The following is a 22,060-nucleotide window of genomic DNA, read 5'->3' as shown; positions in this document are numbered from 1 at the left end:
CTTCTACTTCATCATCATCATCCTCTTCTTTTTCTTCATCATCATCCTCTTCTTCTTCATCATCATCATCCTCTTCTTCTTCATCATCCTCTTCCTCCTCTTCCTCTTCTACTACTTCTTCTTCATCATCCTCCTCCTCTTCTTCTACTTCTTCTTCATCCTCCTCCTCCTCTTCTTCTTCGTTATCATCATCCTCTTCTTCTTCTCATCATCATCATCCTCTTCTACTTCATCATCCTCCTCTTCTTCTTTTTTCTTCGTCATCATCATCCTCTTCTTCGTCATCATCATCCTCTTCTTCTTCTTCATCATCCTCTTCTTCTTCTTCATCATCCTCCTCCTTTTTTCTTCATCATCATCCTCTTCTTCGTCATCATCATCCTCTTCTTCTTTATCATCATCCTCTTCTTCTTTATCATCATCCTCTTCTTCTTCTTCATCATCATCCTCTTCTTCTTCTTCATCATCTTCATCCTCTTCTTCTTCATCATCCTCTTCTTCTTCATCATCATCTTCATCCTCTTCTTCATCATCATCTTCTTCCTCTTCTTCTTTTTCTTCTTTTTGTCTTCCTCTTGCAGGTCACTGCTCATGCGCAGATTTTTTTCCAACTTTCCCGATGAAAAAAAACGGCCAAAATACCGAAAAACGGCCGAACAAATAGCCCACTAACGATCCGAAAATCGGCCGATTTTATTTTCGGCCGAAAAATCGGCCGATTTTCGACCCATCTATGGCCTGCATAAGACTGGGATGTCATTAAAGTTCATGTGCTTGTAAAGGCAGGCCGACCAATACATTTAGCAATATAGTGTATTTGAGAACTGGGGTAAGGGCAGGGGTGTTTAGTGAAAATGTTTTTTTTTTCTTTTTAAACAGCACTATGGACATTACTTAGCAGCAATGACGTGTGTCTGGTGTGCTGGTTGTTGCTGTTTACAGTAGAACTCCTCAGCCCTCTGCCCCCAAATACCCCTCAGCAGTGGTCTTATGGTGCCAAAGGGGTTAATATCAGTGTCTACACCTGCCACAGGCGCTCCTCAGAAGTGCAAACTGTGCTCACCTGTTCCACTTCTCTCCTCCATTCATAGCACCTGTACAATAGGTTTCCACAATGCAAAGTGTTCCGTGATTGGACAGGCAGATGAATGAAAGGTCCGCCTCATGGAACACTTTGCAGAGGTCCACCTCAATCATGGAACACTTTGCATTGTGGGAACCTATTGTATGGGTACTATGAATGGAGGGGAGAAGAGGGAAATGGTGGGCATAGCCAGCACTTTTGATTGTCACAGCTACTGATGTTACCCCCACAGTGCCAGTTCACTTCTGTTGGGATATCTGGGGGCAGGGGATTGTGGTGCTCTGTACATGGAGGTAGCCTCTCCACCAGCAAGAATCACAGAATGGACCTGTAGGCAAGGACTGGACACAATACACATATAGTGAACTTGGTGTGGAGGTAATCACCTTAAGGTCATCACAGAGGACAAGGGGACACTCTTTACGTCTGGTGGAAAAAAGATTTAATCTCCAAATACAGAAAGGCTTCTTCACAGTAACAGCTATGAAAATGTGGACTAGATTCCCTCAAAAGCTGGATCTGGCCAGCTCAGTAGATTGCCGACCGCTTAACTGGGAAAATACGTCATGATACTGATGTTTGTATAATATAGGGGTTATGACTGCAGCTAGATGCCATTACCCGGTATTAAATTTTCCCTCTGGCGCTGGTCTTTCTAATAAATGTGATCCAAGCGGCTGATTAGCCACTGGATCATGATCAGTGAGCCCAAGAACCAATCCAGGGCTGGCCGCGGCTGGTCAGAGAGATGAGCAGAGGAAAGATGGCTGCTCAGCTGTATGGCCTAGGAGGACCAGAGCGACTTCATGACATCACGTCCAGTTTCGGCCCAATGTAAACTAGGCCATTTTCTTTTTGGATTAATGTTTTTTGTTTTCTAGTAAAATGGTTATTATTGAACAATAGTGCAGACTGCAAAACTAAGCAATTAGCCACCACGTAGGGGACAGAGACACAAAAGGAAACATGTTAGATTAATTACATTTTCAGGAATATCCAAAGCAAAAAAAGAACATTAGTATCCAGCAGTCAGTGCTAGAAGTGACAACATATGATGCCTGGGTACAAAGACCCAGGGCTTGATGAGGCAGAGGAGGGGGGGGGGGGGGTTGGGGGGGGTTCCCATCCCTTGGTGTAGAAAAAAGAAAAATTATAAAGGGAAAGAAAAAACAAAGGGGGGGGGGGTTGGAGGAGGAAGAGGTAAGGCGAGAAGACTTAATGTAGGTGAGAGAAGAAGAAGAGAAAGAGAAGCAGAACTAGGTAGGAGTGGAAAGAGGTTCCTGCGAGTCAAGAGGTGTCCCACAACAGCCTGAAATACCCAGACTGGTCAGGGGCAGAGTAGGCAGAGCATAAGACCACCATGGGCTCCATACTTTGAGGAATCTGGAATGGGAGTCATGGAGTATGCTTGTCATTTTCTCATGAAACATGAGGGTAGTCAGAATGCTCTTCACCTCCGCCAACCCAACCGAGGGCTTCCTCCAAGCCCTGACAATGGCGCACTATGTGGCTAGAGGAGTGGGAGTGGGTAGTGAAGTGCATGCCGAGCATCCTTGCAGAAGGGTACATGAAAAAGCATGGAGAGGAGGCCGTAGACCCGTGACCAAAAGCCTACCAGGTGAGGGCAGGTCCACCAGATATGAATCTTATCTCTGCGTTGAGTGCAACTCCTGAAACATCTGTCACTATATGATTCCATGGTGACCATCTTAAATGAACATTGGAGGAATAGTTTAGGAATTACAGCTCGTAAGAGCAGCCACCCCCTTTTTTCAAAGATCCTGTCAGGGAATGCACACATCTATGCGCAGGCGCAGAACCCGTTAGCCCTGCTCATGGGCGATTGGCTAATGCGCATGTGCGGTCGTGCATTGGCGCCAGGCGGGTTATTTAAGCTGGGCTAGTGCCTTGCATTTATGCTGTTTGGTCTATTACTTTTAAGCACTCGTGCATCCTGTTACCTGTGATTCAGTTGCTGATCTGATCTGTTATTGACCCTGCTTGACCGACCCCCGGCCTGCCCTCTGACTATTCTTCTGGCTGCCGTTTATGTTTACTCTGTCTGCTAGTTGCCGATCTGGACCTCCTGACCTTGCCTTACTCAGCTCCTGCACCTGAACCAGCTTATCCTTGCCAATATCCTGCTCCTGCACTTCTGCCAGTGTGCCATCCACCAACTGCTCCTGCATTTCCTGACGTACATCAACATCCATCCACAGAAGTCCTACCAGGCACTCATACACATCTGTGCTCCGGTGCTCCCTGTTTCTCTACCAGGGCCCCAGAGCCAGAGCTGCAAGTGAGGCCTTCCACTGCACTTCAGGTTATACCACCAGGTACATTACAGGACAAAAAGTAATTGGACAGTTGAATCAAAAGCTGTTTCATGGCCAGGTATGGGCTACTCCATTATTTCTTTATCAATTAAGCAGGTAAAAGGTCTGGAGTTGATTCTAAGTGTGGTATTTGCATTTGGAATCTATTGCTGTGAACCTACATCATGTGTTCAAAGGAGCTGTCCATGCAAGTGAAACAGGCCATTGTAAGGCTTCAAAAATGAAACAAATCCATCAGAGAGAAAACAGCAACATTAGGAGTGGCAAAATCAACAGTTTGGTAGATTCTGAGGAAAGAAGAACTCACTGGTGAGCTCAGCAACATAAAAAGGCATGGACATCCATGGAAGACAACAGTGGTGGATGATCGCAGGATCTTCTCTATGGTAAAGAAAAACCCATTCACAACATCCAGACAAGTGAAGGACATTCTCCAGGAGGTGGGTGTATCATTATCAAAGTCTACAAGCAAGAGAAGACTTCACGAGAGCAAACACAGAGGGTTCATCACAAGGTGCAAACCATTCATAAGCCTGAAGAATAGAAAAGCAAGATTAGACTTTGCTGAAAAGCATCTAAAAAAGCCGGACCAGTTCTGGAAAAGCATTCTTTGGATGGATGGAACTAAGATTAATCTATATCAGAATGACGGGAAGAAGAAAGTGTGGAGAAGGCTTGTGTCAGGAATGGACTCACCATTAGTGGTGGGACTCATCTGCCGTGTGGGCTGCAGTACCAGGGCTGGCCAGCGGGTGCTCTCAGCAACCAGAAGCTCACTCCTGCAATCAACCATCAACTGAGGCTGATTGCAGGAGGTGTATTTAAGGAATGGCCAGACCTCCAGTCAGTGCCTTGGTGTATGTTTCCCATGAGCCCCTGTACCTGCATCCTGTCTGCTTCCTGCCTGATCCTGACTCTGCTTTGATCCTGACTCTGAACGAACTCCGCCTGTCCTGACCTCGGCTATTCCTGACCGCTCTCCCGCTCGCTCCTGGTACCGTTTGCCCGTTTGCTACCGACCCGGCCTGCCTGACTACGTTTGATTTGTATATATGGTTATCTGTTGGAGTTTGGGTTGTTTGCACTGTTATGTTTACCTTGCACTGCGTTTGTGTTGTTTAGTCTTAATAAATTGTCTTATTTACACTCTACCCGAAGCCTGCGTTTCCCTGTGTCAGTCCACACACCTCTGGTCATACCCGGAGCCCTGACAGCTTGGAACATCTTATGATCCAAAGCATACAACGTCACCTGTAAAACATGGTGGATGCAGTGTGATGGCATGGGCATGCATGGCTTCCAGTGGCACTGGGTCATTGGTGTTTATTGATGATGTGACAGAAGCAGCCGGATGAATTCTGCAGTGTTTACAGATATACTGTCAGCCCAGATTCAGCTAAATGCAGCAAAGTTGATTGGACGGCGCTTCATAGTACAGATGGACAATGATCCAAAACACACTGCAAAATCAACCCAGGAGCTTCTGAAGGAAAAGAAGTGGAATATTCTGCAATGGCAATCACCTGATCTCAATTCAATTGACAATGCATTTCACTTGCTGAAGGCAAAACTAAAGGCAGAAAAATCCACAAAGAAAGAACTGAAGACAGCTGCAGTTAGAGCCTGGCAAAGCATCAGAAAGGAGGAAACCCAGTCTTTGGTAATGTCCATGGGTTCCAGACTTCAGGCAGTCATTGCCAGTAAAGGATTCTCAACAAAATATTAAAAATGAACATGTTATTTATGATTATATTCATTTGTCCAATTACATTTGAGCCCCTGAAAATGGAGGGACTGTGTATAAAAATGGTTGCAGTTTCTAAAATTTGTACTTGATACTTATGTTCAACCCCTTGAATTAAAGCTGAAAGTCTGCACTTCAAATTAATTTGGATTGTTTCTTTTTTAATTTATTCTAGTGGTATACAGAGCCAAAAGTATGAACATTGTGCCTGTGTCCAAATATATATGGACCTAACTGTATATTGTGTTTTTTTTTTAATTCATTAAAGTGTATTTTTCCCCAAAAAATTGCATTTAAAAAACACAGTGTAAATACTGAGTGACATAAAAAATTGCAATGACCACCATTGTATTCTCTACACCTCAGCTAAAAAAAAAATAAAAAAAAATTATATTATATATATATATATATATATATATATATATATATATATATATATATATATAATTTTGGGGGTTCTAAGTAATGTTTAAGTAAATACATATAGTATAACTGGATACTAATATTTATAGGTAAAGTTAATCCAAGCAATATCCAATTGCCTCTTGGGGGATCAGGAAGGAATTTTTTCCCCCACTGGAGCAAATCGAATCATGCTTTATTGGGGTTCTTTTGCCTTCCTCTGGATCAACTGTAGGTATAGGATAGTATATGGAGGTTTTCTATTTGTGTGTTTTTTTTTGTTTTTTTTTTGTATTGTACTGGATGGATTAGTGTCTTTTTTTCAACCAGATCAACTATGTAACACCCTTAATAAGAAGTACACGTAAGATCACAGAACAGACTTTATTGAAACATGTCCTAAAGCAAAACTTTGAAAGAGATATGGAGGCTTCCATTACTGGGCTTCCTTCTGATAATGCTAATAGCCTGGTTGTTGTGCTGACAAGTGAAATTACCGAAAAGTATGCAGTTCATGACAGTTAGGCAAGTGGCATTTTTAGAAGTACGGGTCAACAATAGCTGCATCCATGTCTGTTGATAGCTTATTTATTTATTTCAGGTACTTGTATAGTGCCGTCAATTTACACAGCGCTTTACATATATATTGTACATTCACATCAGTCCCTAACCCTCAAGGGGCGTACAATCTAAGGGCCCTAACTTACATTCATACATACTAAGGACAATTTAGACAGGAACCAATTAACCTACCAGCATGTCTTTGGAGTGTGGGAGGAAACCGAAGTATCCAGAGGAAACCCACACAGGCACAGGGAAAACATGCAAACTCCAGGTTGTTGGTGCCATGGCTGGCATTCAAACCAACGACCCTAGTACTGCCAGGCGGACGTGCTAACCATTTAGCCACTGTGCTGCACTTTCTCTGATAAGCTGGTAACCACAGAGACACGACAGCAATGTGTGGATCAGCTAAACCATTGGACAAGTAGGAAAGAAACACGGGACCTGCCATTTCTGACCTCTCCTGAAAATGCTATTTTCTTGGCTGTTGTGCTGTTGGTTTCAGTACTTACTAAAGGCTGCCATACACGGCCCAAATTTCATTCATGCCGAATCGAATGAGATTTGAGCCATGGGTGCTTCTTCTGGCAAAGCCTAACTCAACTTCATGTACATGGGCAGCTGCCAAACTCGAGTTTAGGAGCTTCTGGCATTTTTTTGCCAAAGCTCCTAAACCCAACTCCACAAAAGCCTGTGTGTCCATGTACACAGAGGCTTTTAGCAGAGTTTAAGAGTTAAACCTCCCTCTCCTGAACGCAAAAGAATCGCGTTAGGATAGGAGCGTTTTGACTGCCGTCCACGGGAAAACGCAAAATGCGGTAAAAACGCGGCAACCATGGTACCACGTTTTGCGTTTCCCAGCGGCCGGCGGTCAGAGTAGGCTCATGTACATGAAGTCTTACGTCGACTGAACATCTGACCTTTGTTGAAGAAGCCGGGTGGAAGATTGTGGGGCAAACATAGGTAGTGTTCAGGTATTCTTCCAGCTGTGTCAGAAAACAATATACGGCAGCAGGTAATGCCATAATGGAAAATGCAAACTTTTACAGATCTCACCAGAACAAGAGGTGAGGGGACAACTGGTGACAACTATCTAAGAGGCGATTTCCCCTCACTTTCCAGAGATATATTCTCACTTCCGATTGTGTCTGTGGGATAGGGAATGAAGAGAAATCTCCTCAATGTGATCCAGACAAAAACCCATATTTTTTTAATAACAAACATGTCATACTTACCTGCTCTGTGCAATGATGTAGTGGTGGAATAGGAAATCAAGCAGATATCCTCTCAGATCACCCCCCCACACCATCGTAAATAATTTAGCGGGAGTCATTAGCGAATACATATTTCTATCTATCTCATTCTGAACCATGCAAACCTCAGAGTACTTCAAAACTCCTGAGATAATAACAGTGCCACCAGGATAAGGATGTATCAAATAATCAGCAGCATTTTAAACCAAAACACTACTATATTAGAATGTTCGGGAGGCCAACACATGACTTCTCCTAGGTGAAATAGACATCTGACACCATTCATATTTATATTCATTCAAAAGGTAATTTCACGTTGGACAATAATACTGTATACAAGTTAGCAGAATGTAACATGTACGTATTCAAAAATAATACATATAAAAAAACTGTATAGGTGGCTTGGTCATAAACACAGTGGCATTCCATTGGCCACACCCTAGACCTGGGGATTGGCCAAATCATTTCTGAAAACACCCTATCAAAGTTCACAAAAGAGGGACTGCAACCACATTAGACAGCTCTCCTTTACCATCAAAGTAAAGAACATCTGTCAAGACTTGTCAGATGAGAGCCAGTGTACCATCTTGCTTATTGATTGGGCTAAACCAGGACTTGATAATCATTTTTTCATTCTTCAACATTTTTGGTTTTCTGTTGTATTATTATCTTTTTTTCCTTTGTCATGCTTTTGTTCTGTAAATATTTTGTTTGTACCACTTTTTTTTCTTAAATTGGTTTTAAAGGCAAAAGATTTTTTACCTTAATTGATTCTATGCATTAAATTAAAAAAACCTTCTGGGTGCAGTTCCGCCCAGCTGTCCCTTATACTTACCTGAGCCCCAACTCGATCAAGCGATGTGCATGAGAGCTGCGGCTCTCCCGAGTCTATCGTTTCTCATTGGCTCGCACAGCAGAGGAAGCCATTGGCTCCTGCTGCTGTCAATCAAAATCAGTGAGCATATGCGGATAGAGCAGGGGGTGGGGCCGAGATGCGCTTTGTGTGTGAATGGACATTGTCCACCCAAAGGAGCAAGGTTTAGGAGCGAGCCAGCTCAAGTACTCCCATAGCAAGAGGCTTGCTATTGGGGGCACTCGCAGGGGGGTGAGAAGCCAGAACTGCCGGCGGGGGACCCAAAAAGAAGATGGGGGCTGCTCTGCGTAAAACCATTGCACAAAACAGGTAAGTATAACATATTTGTCATTTTTTTAACCGCTTCCCCACTGCCCTATAGTAGAACTACAGGGTGGCAGGGCTGCGCAAAATCACGTATCTATACATGAATTGTATTTCCGGGTAGGGGGCATGCTCCGCCCTTGGCGGTTAGGCATGTCAATCACCGGGTCCAGCCCAGAGATTACCCACTGCTGCCCAGCGATTGCCGAGTAAAACTGACGGGGGAGAGATTCCTGTGTGTAAACAACACAGGTCTCTCTCATAAATTTAATGTATGTACAGCATTGCATGACCGTGCAATTGTCAGTTAAATTAACGCAGCGCCATATCGCAAAAAATGGCCTGGTCAGGAAGGGGGGTAAATCCTCTGGAGGGCAAGTGGTTAAATTATAACCTTTAGAATCACTGTCTTTTTTAAAAAATATATATTTCAAAATTCTTAATATTGTCTCTAATGCACTAACACAGAATGTAAAGAATCCCTGTCTGTTTGAAGAGGCCTACTACATGGTAAATCGCTTCCGTCCCCTACACTCCACCGAAACTGCCTTACTCAAACTCTCCAACGACCTTCTAACCGCTAAAGCTAATGGCCACTATTCAGTGCTCCTACTCCTTGACACTCTCTGCGGCCTTCGACACAGTCGACCACCCCCTCCTCCTCAAAAAACTACACTGCCTCGGCCTCAGAGATTCTGCTCTCTCCTGGCTTTCATCCTATCTGTCACAACGCTCTTTCAGTGTTACCTATAATGCTACCACCTCCCCCTCACTCCCCCTCTCTGTTGGGGTCCCTCAAGGCTCCGTCCTCGGGCCCCTTCTCTTCTCCATCTACACCTCCTCCCTTGGCCAACTCATACACTCCCACGGCTTCAACTACCACCTATATGCCGACGACACACAAATCTATTTCTCAACCCCCCACCTCACCCCCTCGGTCTCTGCCCGAATCACACACCTACTGAGCGACATATCAGATTGGATGTCACTCCACTTCCTTAAACTGAACCTCTCCAAAACCGAGTTTCTTGTCTTCCCCCCAGCCCGGACCCCACCCCCCATTGACTTCTCCATCACATCCAACAACGCCAATATCAAACCCGCCCCGCAGGCCAGAGTACTTGGTGTCATTCTGGACTCCAACCTATCCTTCCAGCCCCAAGTCCAATCTTTAACAAACTCGTGCAGACTCCACCTCCGCAACATCGCCAAAATCCGCACGTTCCTAACCCCAGAAACCACTAAACAGCTCATCCACTCCCTCATCATATCACGACTCGACTACTGCAACTCTCTCCTCACTGGCCTGCCTCGCCACTGGCTATCCCCGCTTCAGTCGATCCTGAATATGGCTGCCAGACTCATTCACCTTTCCAACCGCTCCGTTTCCGCCACCCCCCTCTGCCAATCCCTCCACTGGCTTCCGATTGCGCAACGGATCAAATTCAAAATCCTAACACTGACATACAAAGCCGTACACCATACTGCCCCGAACTACATCACCGACCTAATATCCAAGTACCGCCCAGCACGCAGACTCCTCACAAGACGACCTCCTCTCTAGTTCCCTGGTCTCCTCCTCCCATGCCCGCCTCCAGGACTTCTCCAGGGTGTCACCCATCCTCTGAAACTCCCTGCCCCAACCCATCAGATTATCACCTACTCTCCTCTCCTTTAGGCGCATCCTGAAAACCCACCTCTTCAGGGAAGCCTACCCCACCCCCTGCTAACTTGACCGACCTCCTCCACTCTTCCTACCACTCCATCCCCCACAGCTATCTCCTCCTGTACCACCACCCCCTCCCTCCTAGATTGTAAGCTCCAAGGAGCAGGGCCCTCGATCCCCTCATGTTTTGCATTGTATTGGTATTGTTCTGTCACATGTTCTGTCCCCCTTTGTAATGTACAGCGCTGAGCTAACTATTGGCGCTTTATAAATACTGTATAATAATAATAATATCCAATTATGATTGCTCTCAGTCTGTTGGAACATAGATTGTGGTCCCGTGAGCTGGAAAATCTTTGTGCAGGGAGAGGCTGAGAGATGCATTGTTGTGTATTAGTGACAGCACGGTGTAAGTTTGACCATTTGTCACAATGATGATTGGTGTTATTGCTGCCTCCACTGACACAATTGCAGGTGACCAGGGATGGGGGAGTGAGAATGTGTTAACGTTCACTGCTGTGATCACTAATGCAGGAAGGGGGGATAGGGGGTTAACCTTCTCTGCCATGATCACTAATGCAGGGGGAGTTACAATTCACTGAAATAACCATACAGGGGGAAGGGTTATTAATGCTGACACCAGTGCTGGAGGCTTATTGTGGTCACTGACAATGCTGGGGGCTATTATTTTGTCTACTGACACCAATATTGGATGTTGTTACGGCCTTCACTGACACCAGTGTTGGGGGTTATTATTGCGTTTAATGACACCAATGCTGGGGTTATTATTGCGTTCACGGACACCACTGCTGTAGGTTATTATTACGTTCACTAACATCACTGTTGGAGGCTATTATTGCGTTCACTGACATCACTGTTGGAGGTTATTATTGCATTCAATGACACCAATGCTGGGGTTATAACTGCATTCAGTGACACCAATGCTGGGGTTATTATTGCATTCAATGACACCAATGCTGGGTTTTTTTTGCATTCATTGACACCACTGCTGGAGGATATTATTGCGTTCACTGACACCAATGTTGGGGTTATTATTACGCTCACTGATACCACTGTTGGAGGTTATTATTGCGTTCACTGACACCAGTGTTGGGGGTTATTATTGTGTTCAATGACACCAATGCTGGGGTTATTATTGCATTCAATGACACCAGTGCTGGGGTTATAATTGCATTCAATGACACCAGTGCTGGAGGTTATTATTGCATTTACTGACACCAATGCTGGGAAATATTATTGTGTCCACTGACACCAAAGGTGAAGAATATTATTGCGTCCCCCAAAATCATTGTTGGTTATTATTGTTATCATGTCCACTGCCAGCAGTGTGGGGAGTTATTATTGCGTTACCTGACACCAATTCTGGGGGTTATTTTTGCGCCTGCTGACACTGACATTCTTTAGATGGAGAGGAGGGCACTGGCACTCTGCGGAGGGAGGGGGTGCTGGGGTTCTGTGCAGGGAGGGGGGAGCACTGACATCCTTTAGATGGAGAGGAGGGCACTGGCACTCTGCGGAGGGAGGGGGTGCTGGGGTTCTGTGCAGGGAGGGGGGAGCACTGACATCCTTTAGATAGAGAAGGGGGCACTGGCACTGTGGAGTGAGGGTAAACTGGGGCTCTGTAGAGGGAGGGGGCACTGACCCTCTGAGGAATGGGGGGCACCGGTACTCTGAGGATTGGGGGGGGGACCGGCACTCTGCGGAATGGGGCGGGACACCCGCACTCTGAGGAATGGGGGGGGGGCACTGGCACTCTGAGGAATGGGGGGGGGCACTGGCATTCTGAGGAATGGGGGGGGCACTGGCACTCTGAGGAATGGGGGGGGGGGCACTGGCACTCTGAGGAATGGGGGGGACACTGGCGCTCTGGTGATGGGGGTTCTGGTGCTCTGTGGAGGGTGCTGAGGCTTTGTGGGGGGGGGGGTACTATCACTTGGTGAGGTTAGGGAGGGGTCATTGGGGGTACTTGGTGCTCAGTGGATCCATGCTCTGTACCTGAGGACTGAGGAGAGTGATGATCTTCCTGGTAGGCAGATGGATTGCTGTAGGTGACAGAATGGAGGATGTATAAAGGAGCCGCCTAGCAGAGTGTTCATGTGAGAGGAGCACAGTGCAGCACTCCTCTCCTCCATGGCTCCTCTGCTCAGGTGATGATAGTAGTTCTGCTGGGGGGGGGGAGGGGAGGATACAACACACAGCTCGGCTCTACAACTGGTGCGAACAAACCTCAGCTAATCAATGGTGAGAGAACCACTCCCCCCCCCCCCCCTACTGTCTACACTCGGTAGTACAGGTACATGATTGCAGCACATCCTGGAAGTCCAGCAGCCGCTCCACTCACATGACCTGTGTGGGCGGGGCGGTGTACAGTATGTCGGTTCCGGAGGAGAAGGCTCGCAGGGTGTTCTCGGAGACGTTCGGAGGAGATCCGGAGATCGCGGTGTACTCCCCCGGACGGGTCAATCTGATCGGAGAACACACCGACTACAATGCCGGCTTTGTACTGCCAATGGTGAGACCCCTTTCCCCCGTAACAAGGACGGGTCACGTGTCTCCCTCGTAGTCACATGATCCTGAGTAAAGACTAGACAGTGCTGGGTGTGATATCAGGCTCTGCCTCTGGGGGAGCCCCACCTGGTACTGGGGTGGACATTGCTGCCACAGCTCTCCTGAAGAATGGGGGGAGGGGGTGGTGTCACCCAGGTGGACCATGAGTCTTGTGTCCTGGGGCACCACGTGTACACCTTGTGCACTTTTCTGTGTGCTCCCCTTCTTCGCCCCTAGTGTCAGGCCTCATGCACCCTGGGCTGCACAGACAGGACACGTAGGAGGAGAGCGCTGTTTGGACGCGTCCACGTTTCTGTGCGTTCACGAGTTAGGTGTTCCTGCATTTCTATTGGCCAGCCCAGAATAGGAATTCTGCCAATTAGACTCTATTACCACTAAGAAACATGCGCTTTATTCAGTCCTCCCTCAGAACGCACAAGTGATGATTTGTTTTCTGCCTTCTAAATGCCTGTAAACGTGTGCATAGACATCTATACTACCATGGAGGCAAGAAGAAAATGTCAAACGCCTGTGTGTCCTGGGACCATCCACACAAATTCTCACGCCGTGCTTGCAGTACTGATAACCACTTGTCCTGCAGAGGACTGACCCCCCTTCCTGATCAGGCCATTTTTTATGATACTGTGCTGCGTTACTGTAACTGACAATTGAGCGGTCATGCCACACTGCACTCAAATTAAATTTATGTCCTTTTCTCCCCACAAATAAAGCTTTCTTTCGGTGATAGTTGGTCACCTCTGTGGTTTTTATTTTTTTGTGCTATAAACAAAAAAGGACCCACAATGTGAAAAAATACAATATTTTTGACTTTTTGCTATAAAACATGTCCAGTAAAAAAATCAAATTTCATCATAAATTTAGGCCAAAATGTATTCTGCGATGTGTCTTTGCTAAAAAAAATCCCAATACGTGTAAATTAAGTGAAAGTTATAGCGCCTACAAATGGCGATATATATACTGGATTTTTTTTTCTGTAAGTAATGGCGGCGATCAGCGACTTATAGCGGGACTACGGCAGACATTCTGACACTGGGGGGGGGGCTGATTTGGTGTCACTGACATCCCCAGTGACACCAATACAGTGATCAGTGCTACTAAAAAGCACAGACACTGTACTAATGGCACTGGGTAGGAAGGGGTTAACATCTGGGGTGATCATAGGGTTAACTGTGCTTTTTCATTATGTTGTCTGTGTGTGTGTTTCACTGTAAGCACCCTGCTATGCAGAGCCATACAAAGCAGACTGCAGGAGCTAACGGGAGAGATCTGTATTGTTTACATACAGGTCTCTCCCCCTTTGGAGACACTCAGCAATCACCGGGTGCTGGCAAGTAATCACCGGACCCAGTGATTGACAACCAAGGCTGCGAATGGCGACGCAGGTAGGGCGCGCGTGTCCCCTAGTCAGAACTTCAAAACACACACACACACATGTGATTTTGTACATCTGCGCTGCCCTGTAGCAGTATTTCTGCCATAGTGTGGTGCGGAACTGGTTAATGACACCCGAAAAATCTGCATTCTGTAATGCTGCAAAATGCTCATTAAAGTGATACTCAAGGCTTTTTTTCTCAGAGAATAGGTACAGGAACTCCTCCCTTCTGAGTCACCCCTTTTTCTGCCCTCACCCACCTACCATTACTGCCCCTTTTAGAGAATACAGAACCAAGTATCATATGGTTGTGCTAAGCCAGTGGTGGGCAACCTTTTTTTTTCAACTGAGCCAAATCTCGCCAAAACCACGATTGAAATTTATTTTGAGAGCCACATTTTTAAAACTGAAAATACATCCCCCCTATAGTAATTCATCTCCCATATAGTAATTAATCCCCCATATAGTAATTCATCCCCCATATAGTAATTCATCCCCCCTATAGTAATTCATCTCCCATATAGTAATTAATCCCCCATATAGTAATTCATCCCCCCTATAGTAATTCATCCCCCCTATAGTAATTCATCCCCCCATAGTAATTCATCCCCCATATAGTAATTCATCCCCCATAGTAATTCATCCCCCCATAGTAATTCATCCCCCCATAGTAATTCATCCCCCATATAGTAATTCATCCCCCATATAGTAATTCATCCCCCATATAGTAATTCATCCCCCCTATAGTAATTCATTCCCCCTATTGTGTCAATTCACTTACCTTTGCTCCGCGCGTTCCTCTCGCCGTGTTCCCGCGCCGTTCCGGTCTTCAGGGCGGACTGTGAGAGGACAGGAGTTCGTCACGCTGCCCCGCCTACATCCTGACAGCCAATTAAAAGGTCCGCCGGGCCGTAGTTTGCCCATTGCTGGGCTAGCTGCAGAGTCCTGACTTTTGGGGCGGCCGCCCGAGAGGAGGGAGGGGAGCGGGCGCCCGGCACACAGAAGAGCTGCATTAAAATGTGTAAAGAGCCGCATGTGGCTCGTGAGCCGCGGCTTGCCGACCACTGTGCTAAGCCATTTGTAATTTGTTAAAGCAGTAAAATAGATCCCCTACAGCCAGCAACAATAGACCCTCCGGTAGTAATAGACCCCCCAGCAGCAACATCAGATCTTTAACCCCTCTAGTAGTCAGCAATAATAGACCCCCCTCCTTCAGCAGTAGATCCCTCCCAGCAATAAATGACCCCCCGGAAACATAAGACCCCTAGCAACAACAGATTCCCAACCAGCAACAATAGACCCCTCACTCAAAAATAGTATCCCTCCAGCAACAATAGATCTCCTAGCAGCAAGTATCAATAGACCCTCCGGCACACCCCAGCACCCCTTGCTATTATATACATCAGTGTTTCTCAACCTGTTTTCAATCAAGGCACCCTTTAAAATTATGGACAGTCACCAGGCACCCTTTAAAATTATTGACAGTCTTGAGGCACCTCTTCTAAGAATGGGGTGCCTCAAGACTGTCCATAATTTTAAAGGGTGCCTGGGGACTATCCATAATCTTAAAAGGGCACCCCATTCTAAAATGTGAAAAACTATTCTAATAGTTTTATATAATGCAGAAACATCCACATATGTAGGACACCCAACGTTAGATGATTTATTCTTCCAGAGCAAACACACATTTGCACACTGGTATTGACTAGTATTCCAGTGTCTCTTGTCATGGATCCACGATCGCCGCCACCAACATGCGACAATGGCACGACCGCGACTAACAGTAATACGTCACGCCCACGGCGTCTGACCCCAGACCTTCTCACCAAACTCGTGACCGAAGGACCGGCCGATCTAAAACCACGGTGTGACACGCGTAACAAGGCCCCACCCAGCTGCACCATGCACAGCGATTGTCCAGCTAATGGGCTACAATCGGTGCCTGCAGTCTGAATGCGCTTGTTACTGGGTCAGGTTAATTACACCACTAACCCTTCACACTGCCACCACCGTCTTGAAATGTACAGAGAAGACGGACTCTGTCAGAAATACACTATAATGATTGAAAAGTCACCTGTCCAATATGGTCAATTGGGCAGGGAGTAAACAAACACAGTAGCGTCTCTTCAAAAGGCAGGAATGCGTGAATTGCAAGTAAGCGCTTAGAAACAGTTTAACACTTTCAGAAAGAAAGATTTATTACTAAAAGAGTCAAACAGGTGCAATAAAATATTTACAAAGAGATGTCACAAAAATATATATATATGTATATAAAGACACAGCAAAGAGATAATTAGGAAGAAGATTACAGGGTTAAGTTACTTGCCCATGTGCTTGGGTTTGCAGATCCAAGTTGCAAAGGGTCTCCCCAGGTGGTAGATTGATGTTACGCTGGGAGATCTGTGTGTGCTCTAACTCACTTGTCTCTTCTTAAAAGTCCCTCTCAAAGGGGGGGCTCTGACTACACGTTTTGGGAGTGGTCAGTGGGAAACTCTGAATTAAACTACAGCTTCATAATCCATGACATGAAACATACAATTGACCTGAGGAATGTTCAACTCTCTTTTAAGTCCAGGAGAGAAGCTATCTTATCTTGATTACGATGGGGGAGAAGTTACATGTTCCAGCAGACTGCCTGGTACCTGGCTGATCCATTCATCTGTCAGGAGATGACGTTTCCCTCTCAGGACTGGAGGGGGTAGGGAATGAGGGCTGAGAAATAGAAAATATCTCGAATAAAGACAAAAAAGGGTTGAAGGAGAACTCCGCTCCAACTCTGATGAGCTAGTTTGCTACATCTCTCTTCCCCTCAGTTTTTCTCCATCATTGACCTAATGTGGCCCCAGCACTGTTGGAGAGGGTCAAACTAGAATGCTGAGTAGGCAGCTGACATCCTCCTTATCAACTGATGATGTCATTGGTTGTCAGGACACCGGCGGATAGAATGTCGTAAATGGTGCGCAATGAAAACCTGCGACTTTGTGTAACTAAAAGGCAGGCTTGTTCCACCCGCTGGCTTGTATACAAGTTTTGGGCAGTTTTTAGACTTTTTGCCAAGGCATTCCTGAAGAAACCTCAAGGCACCCCGGTTGAGAAAGGTTGATATACATCCAGTGCTGGAACTGTGTTCCTGCTGGAAGAAAGCCCTGGTGATACTAAACTAAAAACGTGTTTTACCTTGATGCATTGCTTGCAAAAAAACATTTTTAGTTTCCCTGTGTGAACGGGAAAAGAGGAGAGAAAAGATCGGCACTATGCACTGCTGCACCTCTTCTCCCCTCACTTCCTCTTCACACAGGAAATCGAACAGCAGCAGAAGCCATTGGCTCTTGCTACTGTCAGTCAAATGTGGTGAAGAGGAAATGGGGGGGCAGGGCTAAGTTTTGCTGCGTGTGTCTATGGAGTGCGGCTCTGTAGACACACAGGTCAGGAGCGAGCACTCAGCGTGTGTCCCCATAGCAAATGGCTTGTTATGGGGACACACGAAGAGAAGGAGCAAGGATCGCCGGTGGGGGACACCAGAAGAGGATTGGGGCCACTCTGTGCAATACAATTGCACAGAGCAGGTGAGTAGAACATGTTTTTTATTTTAATGTAAAAAACCCTGCCTTTAGTAACACTTTAACAACTTGCTGCCCGCTAACAGCACATATATTGCTAGCGGGCGGCACAGCCAGGCCAGGTAACATACTCGTACGTTGACTGGCACTAGCGTGCCCTTGTGGCATGCAGAGGAGCAATCCCGTGGTCACTGTATCCAGTGGACACAATAGATTACAGTGCTCGGTACCTGCCTGCTGTAAGCAGTTGGGGTATCGTGATCACTATGTCCAATCAGCGATGACATGATTACAATGTAAACAAAACAGTCATGAATGAAAACATTGCTTGCTTAGTGTTGTGAAACTTTGACTGGCCTACAGCTATCTCATAGTACCTGACACCCTGTACCATGTGATTAGCTGTAGCCAATCGCAGCATGTCAACAGAAAGCAAGTTGTCATGAATGGAAAGCCATTCATGACGGGTAAAACTATTGCTTATAACAGTGATCATCACTGTTATAAGCGATAACAGTGTAAAAAAAAAATCCCTGATAGTGACACTGAACTACTCTGATGAAAGTATGTAAAGAAAAATATATTATTTCTATTTAATTTTTTTTTTTCAGCATTGTCCCTGATCACCGCCACACCAGTCACATGATAAAGCTGTACTGCTCTGGTGACAATATGTAAAAAAAAAATGTGAAAACAAAACACATTTTATTTAATTTCTTAATTTTCCAAACAATTGAGACAAAAAAAAGTTACAACTTCAAAAAACTCATAATGCCTCTTACTAAATGCCTCAGACTGTCTACTTTCCAAAAAGTTTGGAAATTGGGGGGTCATTTGGGGGGTATTTGTACTGTCCTGGCATTTTGGGTCTCACGAAATGAGATAGACTGACCAATTTTCAAATATATATCCCATAGCTTGTAGACTCTCTAACTTTCACACAGACTAAATAATATAAACTGATTTGGGTTATTTTTATCAAAGAAATGTAGCAGAATACATGTTGGCCTAAATTTATGTAGAAAGATCATTTATTTGCAAAATTGTATAACAGAAACTGAGAAAAATGACATTTTAAAAATGTTTCTGTATTTTTTTTTTTGTTTATATAGCAAAAAAATAAAAACCCAGTGGTGATCAACTACCACCGAAAGCTCAATTTGTGTGAAAAAATAAAACTTTCATTTGGTTACAGTGTTACATGACTGAGCAATTGTCAGTTAAAGCAGCACAGTGCTGAATAGCCTGGTCATGAAGCAGGTACAACCTCCTGGAGGGCTAATGGTTATAAAACAAACCAGAACACAGCCAAATGTTCCATGAATTACTGTGCTGTGTGTAGTGTAGCCCAGTTTTTATAATAAAAATGCACATTAGCACAACACTGTTTGTGATCATATACACTTTTTGGTTCACTTTTAGGCTCCATTCACACTGAGCTGAATGTTTTTCAGGCATTTTTTTTTAAAGCATTCTTTTTCAGGCGTCTTTGAGTGTTTTTTTTTTTTTTTCCTAGCAGATTTGCAAATATTTTAGGTGTTTTTTGAGACGTTTTTCATTTAGGCCTTTTTGCTGTGGTCAATAGAATTAGCTGCTGTTTTAAGCTGAAAATGCCTCAAAAAAAAACAGTTGAAAACATGCTCATTCTCACTGTTCATGCGTTTTCCATAGACTTAAATAAGTCTATGGGGACAAAACGCCCAGATCTGCCTGAATAGTAGCGCAGGTACTTTTTTGAGCGACAGGCACAGGGATGTTGGATTCCTATCGCCCAACGCCCGGGACATGTAGTGCCTGGCAGGTAATTTCTTTCTACCTTTAGCCCTGCTGCGGGCAAACAGCAGGGTTCACCTGTCAGGTGAAGCAATCGGCGCCAGCGCTGCTGCTGATTGCTTCACATGGTGCCAGCCTCTACGTGCCCCCCGGCGGGAGGTCTCCTGGGCTCCGCTTGCCCATCTGCGGGCCCAGTTTGCCGTCGGCTATAGAGGAGGGAGAAGAGCGGACAAGTCCGCTCCCCTCCCCTTCTTGTGCTGACCTGGAAATGATGTTATGATGTCACTTCCGGCTCCCCATTGAGAGATTGTAGAGCAATCTCCAGTGGAGCAGAGGGGAGACATCCAGAGTCTTTTAGACCTTGGATGTCTCAAAGAGAACCTATCACCAAAAATCATCACATAGGGGACTTTTTCCCTTATGTAATGAAAAAACATTTTTTTTTATTTTTTAATTGTAAAAAATGAAAGTTACACACAAGCACATACCATCCCCCTCAAAAAAAAGTATTGAGGCCCCCACCCCATATATACGCACGTACAAACATAAAAGCACACTGGAGCGCCATGAAACCGTCGATTGCGATACACATTTTACATATCGCCGCACACGCCAGGATGAGAGCAATAGTTCTAGTACAAGACCTCCTCTGTATTGCTAAACTGGCGACCTATAAGGAGCTTTAAAAGTGTCAACCTATAGAAAATATAGGGTACTGAAGTTCATCGCCATTTCACGAGCACAAATTTAAGGTTTGACAAGTTGGATATCTATTTACTCACTGCAACCTCGTCTTTTATATTTTACAAAAAATTTGGCAATTTATTGTTTTTTTTTGCCCTAAAATTAACTTATTTACTGAAATTTTGCAGTAATATCATGTGACATAAAAAATTGGAACTGCCACTGTTTTATTCTCTAGGGTCTCTGCTTTCAGAAAATATATAATATTTGGGGGGTTTTATGTCATCTTCAGGCTTTTAAACGTGTGCAAAAAATGCAAAAACGGCTCTGGCAGCGAAAGGGATAAAGTATAAGCCCCAACCTACCCTTTGCTGACGAGTAGCCAAGCGGTGCTCGTTACACTTCAAGGTCTCTCTCCTCCCTGCTAGTCCCCGGGGGCGGTGCTGGAGACAGTCGGAAGGGAGGAGGAGATAAACAGCGCAATGTTAAAAATATTACACGTTTAAGTCACCATAAAGCCTCTTTTGCTTTTAAAAGCCCCAGACATTCCTAAAATCGCTTCCGATTTAAGTACGGTTTTGGTTAAATTTTTTTTTCGTTATCTGGACAAGTAGATTGGGGCCCTGATTTAGTGCCTGGACAAGTAGCTTTTTAAAAAATTTCCACACCCTTGAAGCATTTTGCTATAGGCGACGAAATGCTCATATGTGAACAAGGGCCTTAGAAATTAATTGGATTTTGCTCGTTGAGCTTTTTCAGAGCGTCAGGCTTCAAGCTGAAAAATGCTCTAGTGCCCTCAATGAAGAAAATAAAAAAATCAGTGCCGGGTTTGTGGTATCAGTGCAGGGTGAGATGTCAGTGCTGGATGTGATGCCATTGTTTAGGTGTGATATCAGTACAATGTTAGTGCGGTGTGCTATGTCATGGCTGTGCTGCACAGGTCCTGACTCATAATAATGGAAGAATAGTATGCTTTGTGTGATGTAACCCATTGGTAGTGTATCATTTCAGTGGATGTGATGTAACCCATTGGTAGAGTATCATTTCAGTATGTGTGATGTAACCCATTGGTAGTGTGTCTTTTCAGTGGGTGTGATGTAACCCATTGGTAGTGTGTCTTTTCAGTGGGTGTGATGTAACCCATTGGTAGTGTGTCTTTTCAGTGGGTGTGATGTAACCCATTGGTAGTGTGTCTTTTCAGTGGGTGTGATGTAACCCATTGGTAGTGTGTCATTTCAGTGGGTGTGATGTAACCCATTGGTAGTGTGTCTTTTCAGTGGGTGTGATGTAACCCATTGGTAGTCTGTCATTTCAGTGGGTGTGATGTAACCCATTGGTAGAGTGTCATTTCAGTGGGTGTGATGTAACCCATTGGTAGAGTATCATTTCAGTGGGTGTGATGTAACCCATTGGTAGAGTGTCATTTCAGTGGGTGTGATGTAACCCATTGGTAGAGTGTCATTTCAGTGGGTGTGATGTAACCCATTGGTAGAGTGTCATTTCAGTGGGTGTGATGTAACCCATTGGTAGAGTATCATTTCAGTGGGTGTGATGTAACCCATTGGTAGAGTATCATTTCAGTGGGTGTGATGTAACCCATTGGTAGAGTATCATTTCAGTGGGTGTGATGTAACCCATTGGTAGAGTATCATTTCAGTGGGTGTGATGTAACCCATTGGTAGAGTATCATTTCAGTGGGTGTGATGTAACCCATTGGTAGAGTATCATTTCAGTGGGTGTGATGTAACCCATTGGTAGAGTGTCATTTCAGTCGGTGTGATGTAACCCATTGGTAGAGTGTCATTTCAGTGGGTGTGATGTAACCTATTGGTAGTGTATCATTTCAGTGGGTTTGA

General features: G+C 45.1%; 1 protein-coding gene and 1 long non-coding RNA gene across 2 annotated transcripts in view; one reads left to right on the top strand and one right to left on the bottom strand.

Moving 5' to 3' along the window:
- Positions 1–1,503: 1,503 nt before the first annotated feature.
- LOC149444141 (uncharacterized) lies at positions 1,504–12,503 on the bottom strand. Its single transcript, XR_016306551.1, has 2 exons — positions 12,243–12,503; positions 1,504–3,953 (listed from the first exon to the last, which is right to left on the bottom strand). It is a non-coding gene; the product is annotated as an uncharacterized LOC149444141 (long non-coding RNA).
- An 87-nt stretch (positions 12,504–12,590) lies between these two features.
- GALK1 (galactokinase 1) overlaps positions 12,591–22,060 on the top strand; it is a 35,800-nt gene continuing 26,330 nt past the window's right edge. The window contains exon 1 of the mRNA XM_089654896.1: positions 12,591–12,759. Coding sequence (XP_089511022.1) covers positions 12,619–12,759 — 141 coding nt within the window. The 5' untranslated portion in view covers positions 12,591–12,618. The remainder of the gene's footprint in view (positions 12,760–22,060) is intronic.

Source organism: Staurois parvus, unplaced genomic scaffold (assembly GCF_062004578.1).
Source record: "Staurois parvus isolate SC_StPar_1 unplaced genomic scaffold, SC_StPar_1.0 ptg000813l, whole genome shotgun sequence".
Classification (NCBI taxonomy): domain Eukaryota; kingdom Metazoa; phylum Chordata; class Amphibia; order Anura; family Ranidae; genus Staurois; species Staurois parvus.
Note: the sequence above shows the minus strand (reverse complement) of the source record. Positions and strands in the feature narration are given on the sequence as shown.